Source organism: Porites lutea, chromosome 7 (assembly GCF_958299795.1).
Source record: "Porites lutea chromosome 7, jaPorLute2.1, whole genome shotgun sequence".
Taxonomy (NCBI): domain Eukaryota; kingdom Metazoa; phylum Cnidaria; class Anthozoa; order Scleractinia; family Poritidae; genus Porites; species Porites lutea.
In genome coordinates, this window is record NC_133207.1 from 20,586,108 (window position 1) to 20,611,147 (window position 25,040).

At 37.9% G+C, this 25,040-nt stretch overlaps 1 protein-coding gene across 3 annotated transcripts in view; it reads left to right on the plus strand.

The window, feature by feature from the left end:
- LOC140944311 (salivary peroxidase/catechol oxidase-like) overlaps nucleotides 1–21,957 on the plus strand; it is a 41,214-nt gene extending 19,257 nt beyond the window's left edge. For 2 of the 3 annotated variants that reach the window (XM_073393467.1, XM_073393469.1), the window contains exons 6-8: nucleotides 1,563–1,819; nucleotides 2,548–2,867; nucleotides 4,753–4,986. In XM_073393467.1, the coding sequence (XP_073249568.1) occupies nucleotides 1,563–1,819; nucleotides 2,548–2,861 (571 nt within the window). In that variant the 3' untranslated portion in view covers nucleotides 2,862–2,867; nucleotides 4,753–4,986. Of the gene's footprint in view, nucleotides 1–1,562; nucleotides 1,820–2,547; nucleotides 2,868–4,752; nucleotides 4,987–21,834 lie in introns of those variants that run through there. The other variant, XM_073393468.1, reaches the window with a different exon arrangement.
- The last annotated feature ends 3,083 nt before the right edge of the window (nucleotides 21,958–25,040 follow it).

Consider the following 25,040-nt stretch of genomic DNA (forward strand, 5'->3'; position numbering starts at 1 on the left):
AAATGAGCAGATAAGAACAGCTTGAAGCAATCCTTATGAATAGAATCGATGCGAACGTACCAATTTACGTGTAGCTGTAATGAACAGTAAACGACAAGTAAAGGGTAAGCTTGGTCACGTGGTACAAATTTACGTTTGCCGTCTCTCTAATATAAAAAATTCATGTTGCTGGGCGACACTTCAAGGAGAATCCTCGATTGTAGCATCCTCAGTTTGGTCTAACATTTTGAATTCTTAAATTCCCTATATCTTTTTATTTTAATTTTATTGCGTAGTTATTGCTGCAGTAATTATTGAAAATATTTGCTTCCGATGTTTTGATTGCTATAAATACAATTATGTCAAGTACCTATGAATTGCCTAAGCTAATGTGCAGAATCGGGGAAGAAATGTTCTACTGCAAGCAATGCATTTCTCATGCCTAATTTGGCCCCGCTTTTGGTGGCTAACTGTAACTGAAACCAACTGTTTCGAGATTGCAGTTTTATTTTCCTTTGTAAGGTTATTTAATAAAAAAATTAGCGGTCGAAACTTAAACGGTTGTAATTGCGAAGTCATACATGTCTTTTATCAGGGACAGAAAATAGGATAAGTCAATTAGGTTCAACATCTCCTGCTTAATGCATCAGGCAATTCCACCTGCGCCCAGCCCCCCCCCCCCGGGCAACTGCGGGGCATTTGCCCGCCTAGTAAGTCCCGGGGGTGGGGCATTCGCAAATGTTGCACTACCTGGAGGCCGGGCATTTGCCAACCCCCGGGCCAATCCCGAGCTTTTGACACGCACGCGGTTTCCTATCAGAATATAACTAAAACAAGGTTTTACTAGCAGAAAAGCAGATTGGCTCATTTGTCAAGGACAGGAATAAATTGTAGAGGGTTGTAAAGGCATGTTCTCGATTTTACATGTATGTATGCATTTCTTCATTGCTTTTCAAGCCAGAATTACGTAGCGAAATTGGCGCTATCGATGTGAATCAACGTTTTTTGGCTATCGAATCAAATTTCTGTTGATATTATTTGAAGAACATCCTTTCATATTTATAAAACTATTCATAACATATAACTTTACAGCGCTCTATTAATTTTAATGTCAATAATTTATACCAATACTAAAACCATAAACTGGTGCATGTCGTCGCGGCGTGAAGTCTTAATTAGAATCCTCGCGCTATTACGAAGGAAGACGTTAATTAAACCAAAAAAATCGCACATTAAAATGCTTAAAACGGCACTATTTGACTGTGCGATCAGTGAAAAATGTTGCAGTGTTGACGGAGGAGGGAGCATTTGCCCTTTTTTTTCGTCCCCACCCCGAGGGATTTGACAGCTCAAGAGTCCCCACCCCTGGGAATTTGCCATCCAAGGCAAAAAAAATGCTAATGCCCGGGGGTCAGCCCGGGGGGGCCTGGGCGCAGGTGGAATTGACTGATGCATAAACCGTTAATTAAACCTTCAAAAGTCATGGTCAGTAGTTCCATGAAACGAAGATGAAGAAAAAACAAAAGGAAATTGTCAAATGTCATTTTTAAAAGTTACCAATTTTGTTATTTCATATTAAATAGGAGATTTTCAAGCTCTGTACAAGAAAATCTAAGGAGAGGTGAGGGTGATTTGTCTGACTTAATCAGTATCAACATCCAAAGAGGACGTGAACGCGGCGTTTCTGGATACACTAAGTATCGCAACCTTCCGTTATGCGGACTGCCACAGGTGAAATCGTTCGAGGACCTGGTACGAAAGGCAAACTTTGACCGAAAGGACGTGGCTAACTTGAGGAAGATTTACAAAAACGTTCATGATATTGACTTTTTCGTAGCAGGTAAGTCAAAAAATGTTAAATGCAAAACTTTCAAACAGCTAGGATTCTTTAATTATAAGGATGTAAAACGCGGCCAAAATTGTCCTTTAATAAAATTAATTAAAAGTCGAGTACTATTATCTCTTCAAGAAAAACTCCGCTTGAAAAATTCCTTAAAACCAATGTTGTGGAATAAGGAATCTTCTGAAAAAAAAATCCAACCGCTTACACAAAATATCATATTCACTTTCATTCATTTTTATTTCAGTTAACTCGCAAAACGTGCGCACCATTGGCGGTTTTTGGTGCCATTTTCCTGTTTTTGGTCCTGCATCAAAAGTCCCGATTTTGCTTAAATTTCGCGTAACCATGCGCATAATTAAGTCGGATGGATGTCGAGACATTCTGCCCGATAATTTCGCTAACCTACAAGCTAAGCGTTATAATCACAGTTACATTGATTCGCGGAATTGGGGTTGTGGAGATTTTTTCAGTTCACTGTCAAAGTTTCGCCATTTTTTCCGGCGCATCAGTGAAATTAGGAATGTCGGGGATCTCATGCACGTCCACATGGGTTCATCCTGACCTCGTTTAATTCTATGAAACATTTGGAAGACAACTGAGCAAATGCCTCTTCAAACCTTGAAAAAGACTCTGAAGGACAAGTTTGAAACCATTATCCTTCTCCGCCTTTGTTACGTACTTTTATAATGCAACCTAAATTATTTTCAATTCCTCCCCCTTCTCAGGAATGCTTGAACCACGACCTAGTGATGGAGGAGTTCTGGGACCAACTTTTCAGTGTGTTGTAGCGGAGCAGTTCCGCCGCCTGAGAGTTGGAGATCGTTTCTGGCACGAAAATGCCCCAAACCCAAGCTTGAACACAGACCGAACGGCGTTCAATGCTTCCATGCTACGGGAAATTAGGAAAACAACATTTGCTAAAATCCTCTGTGACAATGCCGACGACATACCATTTATAAGCAGGAAGGTTCTAGAGCAGAGTAATAAAAGGGTGGCATGCAGCGTTCTACCAACCGTCAGTCTTGAGCCATGGGTGTGACACTGGGTAAGCTGCTTTTTTAGACATTTAATAGGTTAACGTAAATATCATCCCTCGATCATCGGATTGGACGGGACATTTCTGGAGATTTCTCCTTAAACACCATACGGTTCCCCATCGCTGTATAGTCCCTGGTATTAAGTCCTAAATCCCTGGTAACCACTTCGGGCCCGTTTGTTAGCTTACGTAAATGTATGCACTGTGCCCACCGGGTGCCAAAGGAGGAGATATGAGATTATTTCTTTTTATTCCCGAGGGCAATGGCTAGCAAGCTGGAGACGCTTTTGCTTCAGTCTCAGAGACAGAGGTGTTAGTTCCCGATACTACTGGGAATTCTTGGCGGACGTGTGCCGCCTGGTTCCCAAAATCCTGACCCTGTTTCAGACCAAAAAATGTTATTTTCCAACCTGTTCTCAGACCTGGCCTCTAAAATCCATACCCGTTTTCAGACCTGGCCTTTGGGCAAACTTTTTGTCGTCATTACTTAGATTAGACGGCAAACCAAAAAAATTTTCAAATGCAATTCGAAGTCGCATATTTCTATTTCGTTCTTATTCATTTGGAATTGACACGATAAATACGTTCATATTATCCCTAGTTCCCTTAAAAACCATACCGGACTCCAGAGCAAAATAGACGAGGTGTGTACCCGTTTTCAGGCCAAAAAGGCCCAAACCCTACCTGATGAGGCGGCATGTACGTACCTATATGGCTTATATAAGGAAGAATCACCCCCCCGCCCCCGTCCAAAGATCCTCTCCAGCCAAGAGATCCTCTCCTCTCTCTTAATGTAATGGTTCCCCTTAGAATAAAAGTATCCTGTAACAGGTAAAACACCGCAGGAATAGCATCTCTTAACAGCACGGTATATGGATCCACCCCGCGCCCACCCCTAATTGGTTTTCCTATCGATATGGATTCCACTAAAAAAAAACTGCACCTTTAACATACAAGCTGTTAGTCTGTTTGCTCAAATTTGGTGGCCGTTGGTTACTATGTTGAACTTGAAGCATGACGATGAGTGCATTGTTTATACTTTTTGATTGATAAGATAATCGTTTCAAAGCGATATAACTTGAGCTTTTGCGTTCAAGGTTAAAAACTAAGTAAATTCCATAACCCCTTAACTCTTAAGCACACAAAAATAGGTGAAGGTTCATAATAGTCGGCGTGCTTTCTTAGGTCTAGTTAGATGACGTACCTCACATGAGTTGAATGGAATTCAATGAGTTAAATTCATGTTAAGGACGGCGTCTGAACAATTCGAAACGGCTAACAGATTTTGGATCGGCTCGCCTCATGGTCATGAGTGACTTGTTACCCAGGAATGACGGCTGTAGAAAGGCGTTGATTTAGACGTAGAACTTCAAGTGATAAACAGAACCAAATGCATAAATTTTATGATTTAGAATAGAAATGCGCGTTAATTTCCTTTTGAATTTAGTCTGGTATGGATGGAAAAAAGAACGGTGTCTGCCTAAAATCGAATTCGTTTCGGCTTGGGTTTAGGTACTGTGACATTTTTGCACTCAGATGCCTTTGACCTAAAAAAGGGTTGTACGCCGGAACTTTCTTTACAAAACAAACAATGAAATTAAAAATGTAGTTCAATAATATTTAATTATATGCAAATGTGATACATTTAGAAACTTCAACAACTTGGTAGTGCCAATATGAAAAATAGTACAGTGCGTGATGAAGCGCTTTCTTAAAAAAGCCTCCTGATTTGAGAAATAAGCATTGTATCGACCTTCCACTGAGGGGTATTTATCAGATTTTTCCGAGTCGCTATGTGGTTCTGTGTCCTCATACAGTAGCAGACTTGAATAAATTTGATATCCATCGTTCCAGGCCCATAATTAACAGTTACGTTACTTTCTTTTTTCTGCAGAGTACCTAACAATGTTAACGATGATCCAAGCAATACATGTGAAGAGATAGCGGCCGGAGTCTTGAAATTCAACCAAATCAGAAAAAAATACATCCGTGATAATTATCTTGCTTAATTGTAGACTAGATAAACGACTATTATAGAGGGCTGTAATAAAAGCCAAGGACTAATACAAAAAATGCCATGCATCATGTATTGTATGAAGGAATGCAATAAACATTTTGCTTGACGAACGATATGCGTGCTTTTCTTTTTGTATGTCTCACTTTATTTCAGCAGCCAAATTATGCCTTTGTGATCTCCACTACATTTATTACTGGTTTTGTAAAAAGAAACAATGTGTAACGATGAAAACTGGGAAATGTCAGTTAAAAAACATACCTGGAGTAAAGGATCGTTAATACTATTCTTGGAGAGCCAGGGACAACCAATATGGCGTTTTTACCCATTACAAGCAACTATGCAAATTTATCAGAAAATGCAAGCGTCTAGATAAGAAAGTATTTCAACCCCCAAGTGACTGGTGTTTGGACACCAAGATGGCCTAAACGCCGTTTTTTTTTGTTTACGAACTCCACCAGGGCGGACTTGACGTCACGTGAAAAGGGTCTATGCTCCGTTTTCAAATCCTCCATAATACACTCTGTTTGCCCCCCCCCCCCCGCCTCAAATTTCAAATCCTTCTAAGTGGACCGCACATTCCCAAAGCATTTTTAAATAACTTATGCAATCTTTGGGAGGAAAACAGAGTGCTTTATGGGGGATTCGGTACTCGGGACTACGAGTTCTTGTTTTGGCAACCACTTGACAATGTGGCCGTGTTGGTTGACAATAAATACAGCACAGTGTTTTTATTGCTTAAATTTGCATGAAAAATGAGTTTAGTTCCTAGCTGAAAACAAAACAAAACAAAACAAAAAAAAAATGCATGTCAACCAACATGCCGCTATGAAGTCAGGTGCAATTAATTTTCTTTTGTTTTCTTGTAAAATCGCTTAATTCTCCCAAACGAGGGTGCCTACCAAAAAAAGAACGGAAATTTAATGTTTGAAAAATCATCCGGATTTTAAGTAAATATGTTCTGTAAGAATGACCAAAATTGCACTTATTAAGTGATCAGTAAAAAAAATCATCTTTGTTAGTTTTATCAGCATTGATATTGATAATTAACAATAACAATGCTAAAAAGTATTATAATAATTAAAGTAATCAATGAAAGATCAGTCCTCGATGTTCATCGCAAAGCTTTCTTTTAATATCACAGGGCAGAATTGTAGAATTTCAGTCATTTAATGGAGAGCTTTAGATCTGAGGATAAGAACGAGTACGAATACGAGATTTAACTTAAAGTTTTCGCGCGTGTTCTCAGAAACAAAAAGACACCCCGGAAAGCTTCAGTTTACTTTTTTTTCTCTAAAAAAGTTAGTAGGGTTATTTTTACTGAAGGGGGTAAAGTCCTCTCCCGATAGCAAAATGACAAAACTTCTTAGATTTGATAACTTGTTCCCGCCACTACGACATTCTCAATAAAACTCGTAGTAGGAACACTAGGGACCTTGAGCAAAGACGATGACGACGACGGCAGTGAAAACGTCGATAAAAAAATGAATTTGCGTTCTTTCAAACCTAATCGCGTTTATATGCACCCGCTCAATATGTCAATGCGGGCGACTATTCCTTGAGTTGAACTCTCAAGGATTTTATTCAGGTTCAAAAAGAGGAAGGAAAATTTGTCGTCGTATCATGTCCATGTTCTCCATAAATCGTCAAATGAGGAGGTTTCACGTCGTAGTCGACGTCAGTAAAAGTTACTAAAAAGCGTGATTACGCGCCTTTGCGCGCTACGCGGTCACGTGCTTTTAGTAGGTGGTATAAACAGTTTGTGTTAAATTATGGCGGCCGATCGAGTAAAGAGCGCTCGACTTCATGTCAGGATTTACAAGTGTATGCCAAAGGGCACGTAAATTTTGTTTTAATCACGCATCAAAATGTCTACGACTCTTAAGCGACTGAAACATTCTTTGAGAGGAAGTGATCCACAAAGTTCAAAAGTTGGTGCGTCGAGGCAATGCCCTTCATGAGTTTTCGCGATTCTATGACGCTTACATGTGAGTATGATAAAGTTTTTTCGTTTCTTCTTTTAGTACAACCTGTTCCTGATAGATTAAGCATACGCATTTCCACGGTTTGTAAAGTGGTATACTGGTATACTCCGGTACTACTACAATTTTCGTTAATTGACTTCAGTACAGTACAGTTAACGTTGCTTGATCGACAGCACACCATGTCAAGTTATTTATTTACAGGTTACATTCCACAGGTCAGAATACAGGTCGCCGTTCTACTGCAAATAAATAAACAAGAGACCAGAAATGTCTGTTGCCCTAATCCCTATATGAAATTTCCCTTTTGATCAAGGGAAAATTATTTGGTTTAGTTACCTTAATCAATCAAAGAGTGATTTCATTGGACCTGTGGAATGTGACCTCAGTGTAAAACTACGGTGGCCCAGAAGGGTCACACATGCAAATTAAAAATAGTACATGCAAATTAAACATTGTACATGCAAACTAAAAATATTACCTTCAAATTAAATATAGTAAATGCAAACTAAAAATTGTGCTGCAAATTGAAAATAGAAACATCTCCATGCAAATTAAAAATGAAAAGTCCTGCGCGCACAGTATAAGTGATGAGGACCTGGTCCGAGCCGTGCGTCCTGGCCTTACAGCCGTTGGCCCATTCATGTTTCATGTTTGTAATATTTTAAGTTTGCATGTACAATTTTTAATTTGCATGTCCTATTTTTAATTTGCAGGTAAAATTTTTAGTTTGCAGCAACATTTTTAATTTGCATGTGTGACCCTTCTGGGCCACATTATAAAACAAACCTCTCCACTATGTCTCGTCGTAGTCCTCTGTCATTCTCACGTTAATAGGAATGGTTTGTTCACACCCAGCTTGAAAGCTAGGCGTAATATTAGAATCAATATGTGCTAGCTCTTGGGAGTAATGAATGTAATTATTTCCGTTTGGAAATCCCTTGAGAATTTCCCAAGAATTCACAGGAGTATTAAAACTATTAAACACTAAGGAATTTCTTTTCTTGCAAAATCTCACTCATTCCCTGAAAATTTGCCAAGCCAAGGCTTGCTTGAAAATTGAAGGGAGCCCTGAATAGCTCTGATTTAGGGCCTATTTACATGGCAGTGGGGGACCCCAGATAGTTGAGGTACAATATAGGTGGGGTGACCCGCCACATGTTAAACGTGATCAAATTATAATGAGAGATTATATGGGTTACCCCACCTAAGCGGGCTACGTCACCTAACTGGGGTCCCCCACCTCCATGTAAACTGGCCCTTAATCTGTGAGAAGTCTAGTGCAATCCAAGATGCCCAACACTGGATTTTTATTTTATAAAGACTGTGATTTCCTAGTCACCCAGGAGCAAAATGTTAAGTGCCCAGGGCCACACGCACTGCTAGACCACAGCGTACAATGTTGTATGGGTTATCAGCATTATGCATCTTTGACTGTCAATTACCTGCAAGTCAAAAAGGTCCAGACTGGTTTAAACAAATTGATTTCTCCTGTCCTAAGAATGTTTAGTTGTTATCCTTCAAATGTTAAGTCCAATTTGACCAGCAAAAATATGATAAAAGTATATTCCTTTGCACACATTTAATTTTGACACTCACAATGTTAGCATAAGAAGAATTAAAAGCAAGAGGGAAAAATTTAATCTACTATTCAGTAATGGAATTACCAAGAGTACCATATTTCCTTGAATAATAGCTATCCCCCGATTAATCGCCTCCCTCGAATAATTGCCCCCCTTGGACAGAAATATTTAAAATAATTGTGTCCTTCGAATAATCGCCCCCCGGGCCCCTTTCACCATCTTCTCTTTCTTTTATCCCCTCGCAGCCCAGTTAAAAATTGACAACTTGAATAACAAACAAAGCTGAAGTGGAATCTGATGCAGCAAGACTGAACAGTGATGATTCAAATTCTGACGTCAATAATATTGATTTGGAACACTTTTTTTATTATTATTTAATGGGATATTTAATTATTTTTTTTATATAAAGGGATATTAAAACAAAATATCTAGGCTAGCACGCCTTTGAGTGAGCAATATTTGAAATATGTGCCTGCGCCAAATAAATGCCCCCTTTTGGTGGGGAAAAAGTATCCAACAGTATCCAACTGCAAGCAAAGAAAAGAGAACAGAGTACAATCACACCTATATTAAGTAGCCCCCTGTAAAGTGGTCACCCTCTATTGAGCAGACGTATTCAGCCTGGCTGTAGACTTCCCAACACGGGTTATTTTATTTTATTTTATGTCTGTACTAAATGGTCACCTAAATTAGCTGAGTTACAGCGTAAACAAAGCATGCCCACTTTCTTCAAAGAGCTCATAACGCATAAACTGTACTCAAGAAACACATCCAAAGTTAGGCAATTACTTACCCAACTGGGTGCAACCCGGGGTTGGCAACCACTGTGGCAAATATGTTTTCCTCATTAAAGAATGGTAATGACTGATATGCTATAGAATACAGACTAGTTTTCTTTTTCAATTGATCAATTCAATGCAGTTTTATTTCACCACAAAACATTAAGAACAAGAATACAGGATTAAACAGAAGCAAATGAATGTGGTGAAAAAAACAATGATAATGCACAAAACATCGTATATTGAGTTTATGTTTGTTTAAAGGATCGTCAATTCAAGTTAAAAACATGTACTAAGATGTTTATATCTGTATCAATATTGCTGAAATGCTCATGTAAATTATGTAACCCATCCTTGTACATGTATGAGCATGATCCCTGGCTAATCTTTTGAGGGAAGAAAGGAAATAGGACCCAAAGATCTACCTTTGTAACTGGTCAAATCCCTGCCTACTAATTGTCCCAACTCGGCAATTAAAAATCTTTAGTGACAGCCCTGTATGCTTCATCAGAACTTCACCTGTACTTCATTTGTACTTCATTTCTGCTTCAACTGTACTTCATTTATAGTGCATTTGTACTTCATATGTACTTCATTCGTACGTCATCTGTATTTGCTCTAAACTTCATCTATACTTCATATGCTCTAAACTTTATCTATACATCTTATGTAGTTCATCTATGCGTTCATCTGTATTTCATCTATACTTCATTTTTTCTTCATATGTACTTCATTTTTACTTCATCCGTACTTCCTCTATAGGTCATTTGTAAACTTCACCTAAACGTCATTTGTACTTAATCTGCAATTCATCGACACTTAATCTGTACTTTATTTGTACTTCATCTATACTTCATTTGTACTTCATCTGTAACCTCAGGTGCTAGGTAAGATTTTTAGGTGTTAACGTTGTAAGAGCCAAAGCATTGGAACGAACTGGAACGGTTGAAGAAGCCCTAAGAACGTGTATGTAGAAGGCTATAATAGAGGTAACTGAAGAGGAGAGATTTGTGACATTACTTATGATTCAGCTGCTGGTAATTAAAATAATCATGAAAAAGCTTAATGTGGCACTTGGGATATAAATCTAATGTTGAGTTAACTTTGGTTAGAGCAAAATCAGTTTCTGTTATGTACAAAATCATTAACAGGGATATTATAGTGGCTTAACAAAGACATCTAAAATGTAAAGGAAGATCTCCTGTTTCATTGATTAAAGTCAGTAAGGAACAGGTAATACCTTGGTTTTACTAGTCTCTCTTGATAAAAGATATTGTCCCTCCAATCCATAGTGTTGTCAACTGCACTAGGGACTGAGATTGTTGAAAAAAACTAGAAAGAGAAGAGACCCCAAGAGTCTTCCCTGAGGTACGATAACGTAGCAGGACTAGAGCCTTATTTCAATGGAATACCGAATTTCAAAACCACCTGGAAGGAGACAAATTGGTTCGAATTTAGACGTTGGGAGGTTTGAAAATTGGAAGGTAAAACTTCAGAGTTAAGCTGGTGAAGGGAAGTTAGGTTTGTCTTTATCGAGAATTTCGAAACACTGAGAATCGAGTAATAAGAATTCTACTGCATTACGTAATTTCACTAATGATACAATACTGTTCACTGTGTTCACGATCTAATCTATAGTGGTATTGTAAGCGCCCCTTTTAGAAAAGAGACTATTAAGGTGGCCGAACACAGTTTAGGCAGTTTGTGAGTATATGTCATTTGCCAAATTATGGCAAGAGAAAGGTTGCAGCTCACAAGCTGAAACTTGGCAAGTGAAAAATATACTGATAAAAGATTTTGATTAACAGGTAAAATTTGACGTTTTCCCAGTTTCCATGGCAACATGAACGACTGAACGCAACCTTAAATTTTCACTTTGGCTCAGTTTACATAAGATTCGCTCATCAGATTTTCCTATAAACTTGCACACAGCTTATTATAATTAATCATTACCATTTGAAACTTGTTTGACCAAATTTTAACAGACTGGTTTTTAGATAATCAATAGTATAATTGCACTGTAATTATTAAATGTGTCACAAAATTCGTCTGTTCAACTTCCATTTTAAAGTTCTTATAATTTAAAATACGATAAAAGTAAAACTTCTGCCAAATATCACAAAATTTTAATGAGTAGATTTTGTGAAATCGTCTTCTGTGCACCATTGCATTATCGCCGCCATGTTTGTTCGTCTAATTTAAAACACTCGCCGTCACGCGAGCTGCCGCTGACCGCCCGCAAAACTGTGTTTAGCCGCCTTAATTACACAAAGTTTAAGCCACTGCAAAAGCCAATCAATCATTATCAGCCAAATTACAATAATTGAAAACAATGGATCATTTGAAGGCTGAAAAGACAAACTCGTCAATTACAGTTGTGACCGATTAGAGGATGAAAATATACACGAACACTATTTCGTTGTTCTAGGTCATTTTGTCAAAAAAGTCCTGGAAAAAATTGAAGGTTTAAGGGTTTTAATGGGATTAAAAGGGTAGTCAGCAACGCTATACTCTACATACGCCATAATATCCTCTGATATTTACACAGGCTACGAAGTAATTGTTTAATCTAACCAATCATTTAAGAGATTCTTGCAACGTAACAACCTTGCTTCCTTATACGCATGCCCTCCTGGCATTAAAAATTGCATAGTTGCCTCACATCTACCACGCCTTGTTAAAATCTTTGCGGAGGGGTAGCATTTGCAATAGCAGTATACTATCCGGCAGTAAGAACATACCAGGACAAGTTTCCTTTAGTTTCTCCACTGAGCAGGCAAGTAGTAACTAGTTGTTGAAGACATTATTTTGCTTTTCGTCTTTTTAAAGCAAGGTTAATAAAAATTACTAGGTCAGCCGAATATCCAAGTTCACTGAGTATAGTCCCGCCAACGATAAGAAGAAGAAATAAATAAATCGCTCAAATTCAAAGAAAAAAGGAAAGAAAATCAATAAAACATAAATTAATACTTCATGTTTTGAGCCAACTGAAATTAAGACTGTGAAATCTTTTTTTCATTTTTCTGTTTGTTTTTCTCCTTCGTGTCATAACACCATTAAATAAGTAGATAGACAGATTGGATCAGTGGTGTGAAAGAAAGAAAATGCTTTGTAACATACAGTAGGCTACATTTCTTAACTTTATATGATTTAAAGATTTCATTAACTCATTAAATCAGTATAGTACAAAATGCTAAAATTTTTCGAGCCGTAATGAAAAAAATTTCATAAACGCTGCTGACCAATGATGGTCAGTGTTAACTTTGTAACCAAAGAATAAGAGGTAAATAAGAACCACTTTCAAGACATTTTAAAGTTTAAAAAGCGTTTGAAATAAGCTTATAAAGGTGATAAAATGTTGAGAATATCTCAACGTTAATCGAAAGGAAACGTATGTAACGAAAGGGTTTAAAAGAAACGAAAAATATTGACATTCTTTGAACTGTATCATGACAGTTTGTATGTTCAGCTTCTGCTTTTTAGCAATCGGCCATCAACCAATCAGCTCAATCGATGAAATGTTCAACCACCAAAAAAAGGTTTAGCAGCGTAATATAAACCATGCACCTTATTCACTGCGTAAAATAATTTAAGTATAGATTAATTTTATGAAGCGCAAATTCCATGTACGTCAATGATTAAATGCGGTTTAGAATCATACGCATGTACATTTCACAATTTAAAAAGTGAGATACCATATATCTATGTGAGGAGTGGGGTAAGGGTGCAGATTCTTTTGTTCTGCGAAATATGGCTCGATTACTCAACAGACGTCTCAACAATTTTGTCGCCACTAGTATAAAACTAAATAAATTAAGTACTTAAATCCGAACGTTCCATATCATATGATTGTGTATTCAAATATAGTTCTCTGCAATACACAAATAAATTAGGGTGGACGAGTCACATTGCTTATTCAGCTTTTATGTGCCTTGCTACAAACTTTATTCAGCATATGTACACTGATATTTCCAAAAGAGAGATAATGAGCTTAGCTCATGAGGCAACATTACGTATCATGTTTTTTCATTGCTGCAGATAATTTTCATGGAATGAAAATTTCTTGTGTCATGCTCATAGCTTTACTCGGATCGACTCAAACTGTTGCTTAGCTTTTTGTCGAAAGGATAGTGAAGTTAAGCAATTAATCAATTGGGAATCATCAATCAATCAATCAAACAGAGATTTTTCAATTTGTTTAAACATATATCATAAGGCCTGAATTTTTAACTCGAGAACGAGATATATTTAAGACAACCTGTGAATTTCTTACACCCGTGTAAAATTTAAAATGGCCACCATCTTGAATTTAACGAATTTTTTTCAGGTTGAAATAAATCTTTCTATTTTGAGTAAAACTTTACGCCTTAAATGCTCAAATGTGAAAATGGGTCGTTTTTTCTAAGAAAGCATTGTGCTTATGCCCCTTGTCACGTCAAAGCTGGTAACCATAGAAACTGACCGCCAAAACATTTGCCAAAATATCTCTAAAGAATAAATGTCGAACAACCAGTAAAGAAAAGAGTTTTTTTCATAATTGTTCTGTTGCTTCTAAGGCCACGACAACGGGAACTTAGAAAAATAACAACATAACAACAAGTATACACTGAACCACGCAACCACGACAAGCAATGACCAAATTTTAAGTTCTCTCGAAAACATGAACGGTAAGTCCGCGATAAATTTCACAGTGTCTTTCCGAGCTTGGGATGAGCCGTGTCTAATGCGGTCTCTAGCCTTATTTCCCAATTATCAAGATTGGACGAGTTTGAAAAATCGTGAAAACTTTTCAGAATTCGGACATCAAGATCAGATCAGATCAGATCGTAAGGTCCCTATCGAAGCTACAGGCCGTCATGACATTGCCAGAATAAGTAAATATATCAAAACAATTTGCAATTTTTGCGGACCCTTAGCTTTATTGCATTTTGTAATCACCACCATCAGCTTCTGCTTGTTTCTGTCGATCACTAACATAAAAATCATTTATCCTTTTTTTAGTTAAACATGGCAAGCCACTCACTCGTGGTATGTCAGTTAGTGTTGGTGTTGTTGAGCCTGGGAACGGCGTCCTCTAACATCAGTGACGACGCATACTCCAATACAGGCTCAATCGAAGGCTTGGAGTCAGACGTAATGCTAGATGAGATCGCTGCTCTTGATGAAATAAGTGATGATAACCTGTCTGAAGAGGTAGATGATGAGATAACCAATTTTGATGAAAACGAAGTTCAGGGGCTGGCCGATATCGCACAGTCTGTAAAACGCAAAATATTAAGACAGGCTAAGCGTCTCGTCTTCTCTTGCAAGAAACCAAAGGTTGAATCAAGGAATCGAAAGCAGGAACGACAAACAGCCTTAAGAAAGTATTACCAGGCATTTGTGCACGGGGAAAAGAGCTTTATCAGTGACACAAACTGGCTGAAAAATAGAAAGAGTGAAAAATGCAGCGCTTGTCTCTTAAATAAACTCTGCAAACGGACACGGATTCAAGGATTATTGAACATCGACGCCAAACTCCCTGCGTAAGTAATTTTAATCCAGGTATATGACTGGGTTTTCTATGCGAAGAAAAAACTAGAAGCAATCGTATTAGACACTATCGTAGATATTTACTGCACAATCACGGATGTCAAAACCGTGGTTTGTGAGTGCAGAACTTTTGATGGACTAGTCATGATGTTGGACACCGGTAAGCAGTCTACTCATAAGTCTGGTCAGTCACCGTTACCCTCCTCCTCTTTCGAAGGCGAACCAAACAGATCATTGAATTTTAGAAGCCAGGGAACTGTGTTAAGCATAAACCTAAAACAATGTACAAAAATTTTTGAAATGCAGGCTATCCGATTCGTGCCATTCCACTATGCCACTTTCGCCAAATATATTCATTCTTCTTAAAAAGAATCACTTTTAAAAAATTATCTTAACCGTGATCTATCTTTTCTGTTTATCAGGAAGGAAAGAAATCGTATTTGCAGAAGGAAACTCGTCCGCGAAGCGATAAATGTTTTCTCCGTGAAGGAGATCGAGATAAATTGTAATCCAAATGCGCCATTTCGAACAATCGATGGAACGTGTAACAATTTACGTAATCCTTCCTTCGGAGCAGCCAGCACAACATTTAACAGACTTTTACCTGCTGATTATGGAGATGGCATCTCAACTCTTCGCCAAGCTGTAAATGGGAAAGAGCTTCCAAACGCCCGGGACGTAAGTCGATTTGTCCATGGAAGCAACGCAGACCGAACAAATCCGAATTCTACCATACTGACTCATCTGGCTATGAACTTTGCACAGTTTACGGATCACGATTTTACTTTGGCAGAGGCACAGGGCGTTAACTGCGAGCCACCCACCAAAAATCAGGAGTGCATTAATATTGAGATTCCCAAAGACGATGCAATATTTCGGGACCGGGAAGTGGATTTCATCGAATTGGAGAGGGAGGCTCCAAGCGAGGTAGACAGTTTTTGCAAGCTGGTACCCCGAGAGCATACAAACACTCTAACAGCCTACATTGACGCTTCAAACGTTTATGGATCGACGCAGGAGGTCGCTGATTCGCTTCGCGCTCCAAATGGCTTACTTAAAGTTATGGAGCATCCAGATGGCGCAAAGTTTATGGATTTACTACCTGCCCGTACAGAAACCCCGGAGACTTTTTGTCCATCACTAGATCCAAAAAGACCGTGTTTTGTAGCAGGAGACAGTAGGAGTAATGAGAACCAAGGTGAGAAAAATTGCTTTGATGTTTAATCAACCTAGTAGAAAATGGACTATTTATATCCTTCTTGCAAAAAAAAAGGTGCAGTGACAGTTGTTTCGTAACTTTCAGGTCTCAGTTCAGTTCATACCGTATTTGTGCGCCACCACAACCGCATCGCCACGTTTTTCCGTAAAAGGACAAAATGGGGACCTGAAAGGATTTATCAGGAGACCAGGAGAATCATCGGAGCACAATTGCAAGTGATTACATACAACGAATTCCTGCCATTATTTTTGAGTAAGAAAACGGTAGGTTACTACATGCAAAAGTTCAGTTTACTTATCGTTTACAAATTATGCCTGTGCGAATTTGGTTGTCAAAAACAGATCCTAAAAGAATTAACAAGTACAAAATTACGCGTTTCCCACTCATATTGAACTGTGAAGCTTTTCAAAATGGCAGAATCAATAAAAAAGCATTTTACGTACCCTCAGTAATTAGGAAAAGGCCTTATAATGCTAACCTTAAGAGTTTTTGTTATTCAAATACTTATATCTAAGGTGTACAATAATTTCTGGTATTTTAAGAAAAACACGCACTAGAAAAGACTTATCTGGCCTGTTCTAAATTTAAACATGACTTTTTCCCCTCAGATCAAAAAATTTGGTCTCAAGCTACTAAAGGGAACACAGTTTTTCAATGATTACGACGAAACTGTGAATGCTCAAATGACCGCTGGCTTTTCCGTAGCTGCCTTCCGATTTGGCCACACCCTGATTCAGGAGTGGTTTAGACGATTCAATCAAAAAAGTTTCCAACACAAAGACAAATCCGAATTCCGGCCCATTCCCGTCCTGGATTTTGAAAATCCACAGTACTTGTACGAGATATGTCAGGGAGGTGTAGATGCCATTTTGAGGGGATTAATCAAGGATGCCGCGGGAAAGACTGACGGGTTAGTAAATAAGCATTTTTCTTTCTATTTGTTGGTCACCGTTAAAATTTAACTCGGTCTCTGGGAAAATAATACCCTTCTTCACTCCCAGGCTGGAATAGTTTCCAGGAAAAAAAATCCAGTATATAACTGGTCTTTATCCTGATAACATCAAGTGAATACTTTACCTAATGATTCACAAGAGAAAAAAGGGGAAAAAATATAACTATTCAGGGTTTGTGATATTTTAAGAATGAGAGATTAAGCATCGCGTTTACGGCAAACACCAAACGAGAGATTCAAGTTGAGAAATTTTCAAAATGAGAAATGAACAGATAAAAACATCTTAAACCAATCCTTATGAAGAGAATCGATGCGAATGTACCAATTTACGTGTAGCTGAAGTGATAAACAGTAAACGACAAGTAAAGGGGAAGCTTGGTCACGTGGTACAAATTTACGTTTGGCGTCTCTCTAATATGCTTCATGTTGCTGGGCGACACTTCAAGGAGAATCCTCGATTGTAGCATCCTCAATTTGGACAAACATTTTGAATTCTTAAATTCCCTATATCTTTTCATTTTAATTGTATTGCGTAGTTACTGCAGTTATCATTGAAAATATTTGCTTCCGATGTTTTGATTACCCTAAATACAATTACCGGTATGTCAAGTACCTATGAATTGCCTAAGGTCATGTGCAGAACCGGGGAAGAACTGTTCTGCTGCAAGCAGTGCATTTCTCATGCCCAATTTGGCCCCACTTTTGGTGACTAACTGTATCTGTAACCAACTGTTTCGAGATTGCACTGTTATTTTCCCTTGGCCCGACAAGAACTAGGAGTAACCATGACTTTAAAATCAGGCCTAGAGCAGCAAGGACAAACTACTTTAAATTTTCATTTTTTAATCGGTGCGTTAATGATTGAAACTCTTTACCAAACTCCGTGATGTCTGCTTCCAGCTTGAACTCTTTTTAAAATTTTATTACTTAATTATCTTTGTGAATAGCCATATTTTATTATTTCTTACCGATTTTCGATTTTCGTTTTTTTCTTCTTATTATTTAATATCCAAGTAGTTTAATTAGTCTTTTTTATATAATGTATAGTTACATATTAGATTTTCTATTTTTTATTGTTTTATCTTTGTATTTTTGGAGAACAGTTTTTATGTGGGGATTCAGTTTCCCCCTATTGCTTTCCTTTACCAATTGCACTTTTATATATATATTTACAAAATAACTAAGATAGTACGCGCGCTTTGATTGGCCGAGAGGAGTGCTTGCATGAGAGTATGTAAACATGGTTGTGGCTTCAAGATGTTTTGCTTTTCGCGCGCTTATCACGCAAGCACGAATTTGAAAAAGTTTTCGAGTTCAGAACTCGACAAGTTTACTTTATTTACCCATTCCTTGGTCGGCTGAAACTTGGAAAATCGTTACAAAGAAGGTGTGTCGATTTTTTTTTCGCTTAAGCTGACATTTTAAGCGAGAAAAGTCCGTATTTTGGAAAGCATCTTTTTGCAAAAGAAGAACTGATTACGCGAGCAAGACTTTGCTACTGCTAAGAATTTCTCTTTTAATCAGTGCCATACAAAGAGTTTTGCGTTTTTCTCGAGAAAGTTGTTTATAAAAGCAATAGGAAACTTTTTTCCTGTGTTTGCATAGCCTGATATAAACACTCGAGGCGTTGGGAGAATTCTCGACAGTTATGCAAACCCTCGACTACGTCTCTGCATAACTGTCTCGAATTCTCCCAACCCCTCTCGTGTTTATATCAGGCTGTGCATTGGTAAAAAGTATAATTAAGCATTAACCATTTAAAAAAATTAGCACTCGAAACTTAAACGGTTGTAACTCTGAAGTCAGTACATGTCCTTTATCATGGCCAGAAAACAGGATAAGTCAATTAGGTTCAACATCTCCAGCTTAAACCATTAAACCTTCAAAAGTCAGGGTCAGTAGTTCCTTGAAACGAAAATGAGGTAAAAACAAAAGAAAATTGTCAATTGTCGTTTTTAAAAGTTACCAATTTTGTTCTTTAATATAGGAGATTTTCAAGCTCTGTACAAGAAAATCTTAGGCGAGGTGAGGGTGATTTGTCTGACCTAATCAGTATCAACATCCAAAGAGGACGTGAACGCGGCGTTTCAGGATACACTAAGTATCGCAACCTTCCGTTATGCGGACTGCCAAAGGTGAAATCGTTCAATGACTTGGTACGAAAGGCAAACTTTGACGGAAAGGATGTGGCTAATTTGAGGAAAATTTACAAAAACGTTCATGATATTGACTATTTCGTAGCAGGTAAGTCAAAAAATTTTTAATTCAAACTTTCAAACAGCTAAGATTCTTTAATTATAAGGATGTAAAACGCGGCCAAAGTTGTCCTTTAATAAAATTAATTAAAGTCGAGTCCTATTATCTCTTCAAGAAAAAGTCCGCTTGAAAAATTCCCTAAAATCAATGTTGTGGAATAAGCAATCTTCCGAAAAAAAAATCCAATAGTGCCATTTTCCATTTTCCAGGTCGTTCATCAAGAGCCCTGATAGTGCTTAAATTTCGCGTAACCATGCACATAAGTCTTGGATGGATATCGAGACATTCTGCCCGATAATTAATTCTCTAACCTACAAGCTAAGCCTTATAATCACAGTTACATTAACTCACGGGATTGGGGTTGTGGAGATTTTTTCAGTTCGCTGTAAAAGTTTCGCCATTTTTTCCGGCGCATCAGTCAAATAAAAAATATCGGGGATCTCACGTCCGCGTAGATTCATCCTGACCTCATTTCTATGAAACATTTGGAAGAAAAGCAAATGCCACTTCAAACCTAGAAAAAAGACTTTGAAGGACAAGTTTAAAACCATTATCCTTCTCCGCCTTTTTTACGTACTTTTATGATGCAGCCTACATTATTTTTAATTCCTCCCCCTTCTCAGGAATGCTTGAACCACGACCTAGTGATGGAGGAGTTCTGGGACCAACTTTTCAGTGTATTGTAGCGGAGCAGTTCCGCCGCCTGAGAGTTGGAGATCGTTTCTGGCACGAAAATGCCCCAAACCCAAGCTTGAACACAGACCAAACGGCGTTCAATGCTGCCATGCTACGGGAAATTAGGAAAACAACATTTGCTAAAATCCTCTGTGACAATGCCGACAACATCCCATTTATAAGCAAGAAGGTTCTAGAGCAGAGTAAGAAAAGGGTGAAATGCAGTGCTCTACCAACCGTCAGTCTTAAGCCGTGGGTATAACACTGATGCAAAGTGACAATGGGTAAGCTGCTTTTTCAGACATTTAATAGGTTCACGTAAACATCATCCCTGGATCAGCGGATTGGACGGGAAATTTCTGGAGATTTCACCTATACAAACACCTATACTGTTCCACATCGCGGTATTTAGGTCCCTGGTATTAAGTCCTAAATCCCTGGTAACCACTTCGGGGGTTTGTTAGCTTACGTAAATGTATGCATTGTGCCCACCGGGTGTCAAAGGAGGAGATATGAGATTATTTCTTTGTATGCCTGAGAGCAATGACAGCAAACTGGAGACGCTTTTGCTTGAGTCTCAGAGACAGAGGTGTTAGTCCCCCATAGATCCCAGGAGTACTCCTGGGAATTCTTGGTGGAGTGGGCCCCCTCGTTCCCAAAATCCTGACCCTATTTCAGACTAAACAATGTCATTTTCCAACCCGTTTTCAAACCTGGCCTTTAAGCAGACTTTTTGCCGTCATTACTTAGATTAGACCGCAAACCAAAAATTCTTCAACTGCAATTCGAAGTCGCATATTTCTATTTCGTTCTTATTCATTTGGAATTGAAACGATAAATACGTTCATACTCTCCCTAGTTCCCTTAAAAACCATACCTGTTTCCAGACCAAAATGGACAAAGTGTATACCCGTTTTCAGACCAAAAGGGCCCAAAAACCCTACTCGATGGGGCGGCACGTACGTACCTATATGGCTTATATAAGGAAGAACGTACCTCCCCCGTCCAAAGATCCTCTCAAGCCTAAGAAATCCTCTCCTCTCTCTTAATGTAATGTTTCCCCTTAGAATAAAAGTATCCGGTACATATTGGTAAAACACCGCAGGAATCTTTTAACAGCTAAACGGGTAACAGATTTTGGATCGGCTCGCCTGTTGGTCATGAGTGACTTGTTAACTAGGAATGACGGCTGTAGGAAGGCGTGGAATTAGACCCCCACCTTCACATGATGAACAGAACCAAATGCATAAATTTTATGATGTACAACAGAAATTTGCGTTTTTTTAATTTCCTTTTGAATTTAGTTTAGTATGGACGGAAAAAAGAACGGTGTCTGATTCGCCCGCCCAAATTTAGTTCCAGTCGGCCTAAACTCGCCCTTTCGGCTTGGGTTTAGGTACTGTGACATTTTTGCACTCAGATTGTGTATGCCTTTGACCTAAAAAAGGGTTGTACGCCGGAACTTTCTTTGCAAAACAAACAATGAAATTAAAAATGTAGTTCATAAAGCCGCTTAATATTTAATTATATGCAAATATGATACATTTAGAAACTTCACCAACTTGTGCCAATCAATCAATCAATCAATCAATATAATATAATCAATATAATCAATCAATAACTTTATTTACCCTCGAATTTACAGTGTAGCACTGAAGTGCTAATATCTTCGAGCCAACTACATTGATAAATAATTATAATAAAAAGTTAATTCTATATAACAAATAAGATAACTAACTACCTAGACAACTAACTTGCAAATTATCATGATGTACAAAGGTTTGCCAATATGAGAAATAGTACAGTGCGTGATGAAGCGCTTTCTTAAAAAAAAGCCGCATGATGTGCACGTGAGAAATGAGCATTGTATCGACCTTCCACTGAAGGATATTTATCAGAGTTATCCAAGTCGCTGTGTTGTTCTGTGCTCTCATACAGTAGCAGTGTTGAATAAATTTGATATCCTACTTTCTTTTTTCTGCAGAGTACCTAACAATGTTAACGATGATCCAGGCAATACATATGAAGAGGTAGAGGAGTTTTAAAATTCAACCAAATCAGAAAAAAATACATCCGTGATAATTATCTGGGTAGACTAGATAAACGACTATTATAGGGGGCTGTAATGAAAGCTAAAGACTAATATAAAAAATGTCATGCATCATGTACTGTATGAAGGGAATACAATAAACTTTTTGCTTGACGAACGATATGCGTGCTTTTCATTTTGTGTATCTGACTTTATTTTAGCAGCCACATTATACCTTTGTGATCTCCACTACATTTATGAGTGATTTTGTGAAAAGAAACAATGTGTAAGGATGAAAACTGGCAAATGTCAGTTAAAAAACATACCTCGAGTTAATTAACAATTAATGAATGAGGCTGAGTATCTTATGAAGAATTATGGAGATCGAGGAGGGTGTTATCGATAACACCCTCTTCGATCTCCATAATTCTTCATATGATACGAAAGCCGAATTCAATAATTGTTTTATTATTCATTCAAAATAATTCCTAGTTTAAAAATAAAGCTAAAACAGGCTTACCTCCATCGATGTGAAGTTCACCTTCTATAGTGCACGTTTAGGGTTGTTCAGCTGTCTGCATTTTTGACGTCATTTCCTGGTTAAACACAAAAGTTCGCACACAAAGCACTGAAATCGGCTCTCATATATCTAGTAAACTAAATATTAATTGCGGCGTACCCCAAGGTTCTGTCCTAGGTCCACTTCTCTTCTTGCTTTATATAAATGACATCCAATATTGTTCGAGCAGACTCCAATTTTTCCTTTTTGCTGATGACACTAATGCTCTTCATGCTCATAAAGATTTAAAGACACTGGAACTAACAGTAAATGCAGAATTACACAACCTGTATAACTGGCTGACTTCAAACAAACTTTCGCTGAATATTAAAAAGTCAAACTATGTAATTTTTCGTCCATACCATAAAAAACTCAACTATGATCCCCAGGTCAATATCTTTGACAATGAAAGCAATAAAAAGGTTACCCTTGAACGCAAAAACTTTATTAAATATCTTGGACTGTTAATTGATGAAAATCTATCTTGGAAGACCCATATTCACTCTGTTGCAAATAAAATAAGTAAAACAATTGGGCTAATTGCGAGATTAAGACATATTGTTCCCACTTGCACCCTCTTAAATATTTATCAGTCACTTATTACACCTTATCTAACTTATGGTCTTATCTCTTGGGGCAGTCTCTATATTATGAATCCGTTTGTAGTCTTATGTATGATGTAAATAAAAACACTGCTCCGGTTAATATTTCGAAACTCTTCTCTCGAATTTCTAGTGTTCATACTTACAACACACGTGCCTCAACCTCTGAACATTTTTATACTAAAGAATCTCGACTCAATGTCAAACGAAATGCTTTTTCGCGTGTTGGGGTCAAAATTTGGAAATGGGATACCTCAAATTCTTAAAGAAAGACCGAAAAAAGCTTTTAAAAGATCACTAAAAGAAATGCTACTCCATTTCCTTGAAACTGGAGACTCCTATCTTGATGTGGATACGATCATCGTGAAAATGAAAAAGTAATTCTCTTGCCCTTTATTTTCATTTTATTTTATTTTTAAAACTTCACTTTAATTATTGTCCTTGCATTTAAGTAGAACGTATCTATTTAATGTAAAATGTATATACTTATATAACGCCTAATTTCTTTGTATTTGTCTAGTTTGTTGTAAATTATGTAGCCTGGCCTGCCCCGAATAGCCTCGCTAACTGCAGGCCAGTCCCAATGTATCTTTTGCTATATTTTCAAATTTAAATAAAGTTGAAGTTGAAGTTGAAGTTTTTCCAAATTTGGTCATCCGTAACTGGTTATGGTGAATTATGTGTGTGCTTTTAGCCAATCAGAATTGGGAAATGTTTTGAATGAATAATAAGGATCTTTAATACTATTCTTGGAGACCCGTCAGCCAATATGGTGTTTCTCAAGTTACCCATTACAAGCAGCTATGCAAATTCATCAGAAAATGCAAGCGTCTAGATAAGAAAGGATTTCAACCCCCACGTGCAGTAACTTGTATTTGGACACCAAGATGGCCTCTACGTCGTTTTTTATTGTTTACGGACTCCATCGGGGCGGACATGACGTCACGTGAAAAGGGACGTAGCGTTAAATATAGGAATGGCTCCGAGCCGTTTTTAAGTTAGCCGCTAACAAATTCACATTAGTAGCCACTTTCCTTTATCCTCGATTCATTTACTTCCATTAGCCCTTATTACCTTAATTCACCATTATTTACCCTCATTCCCCGTCATCTACCTCCATAAGCTTTCATTTACCTTCATACACCGTCATCTATCACCATTAGCCTTCATCTACCTTCAAGCACCTTCATTTACCCCGTTAGCCCTCATTAACCTTCATACACCGTCATCTATCACCATTAGCCTTCATTTACCTTCAAGCACTTTCATTAACCCCATTAGCCTTCATTTACCTTCATACACCGTCATCTACCTCTATTAGCCTTCATTACCTTCATACACCGTCATCTACCTCCATTAGCCTTCATTTACCTTCATACACCGTTAGATACTTCCATTAGCCTTCATTTACCTTCAAGCACCTTCATTTACCCCATTAGCCTTCATTTACCTTCATACACCGTCATCTATCACCATTAGCCTTCATTTACCTTCATACACCGTCATCTATCACCATTAGTTTCATTTACCTTCAAGCACCTTCATTTACCCCATTAGCCTTCATTTACCTTCATAGACCGTCATCTACCTCCATTAGCCTTCATTTACCTTCATACACCGTTAGATACTTCCATTAGCCTTCATTTACCTTCAAGCACCTTCATTTACCCCGTTAGCCCTCATTAACCTTCATACACCGTCATCTATCACCATTAGCCTTCATTTACCTTCAAGCACTTTCATTAACCCCATTAGCCTTCATTTACCTTCATACACCGTCGTCTACCTCTATTAGCCTTCATTACCTTCATACACCGTCATCTACCTCCATTAGCCTTCATTTACCTTCATACACCGTTAGATACTTCCATTAGCCTTCATTTACCTTCAAGCACCTTCATTTACCCCGTTAGCCCTCATTAACCTTCATACACCGTCATCTATCACCATTAGCCTTCATTTACCTTCAAGCACTTTCATTAACCCCATTAGCCTTCATT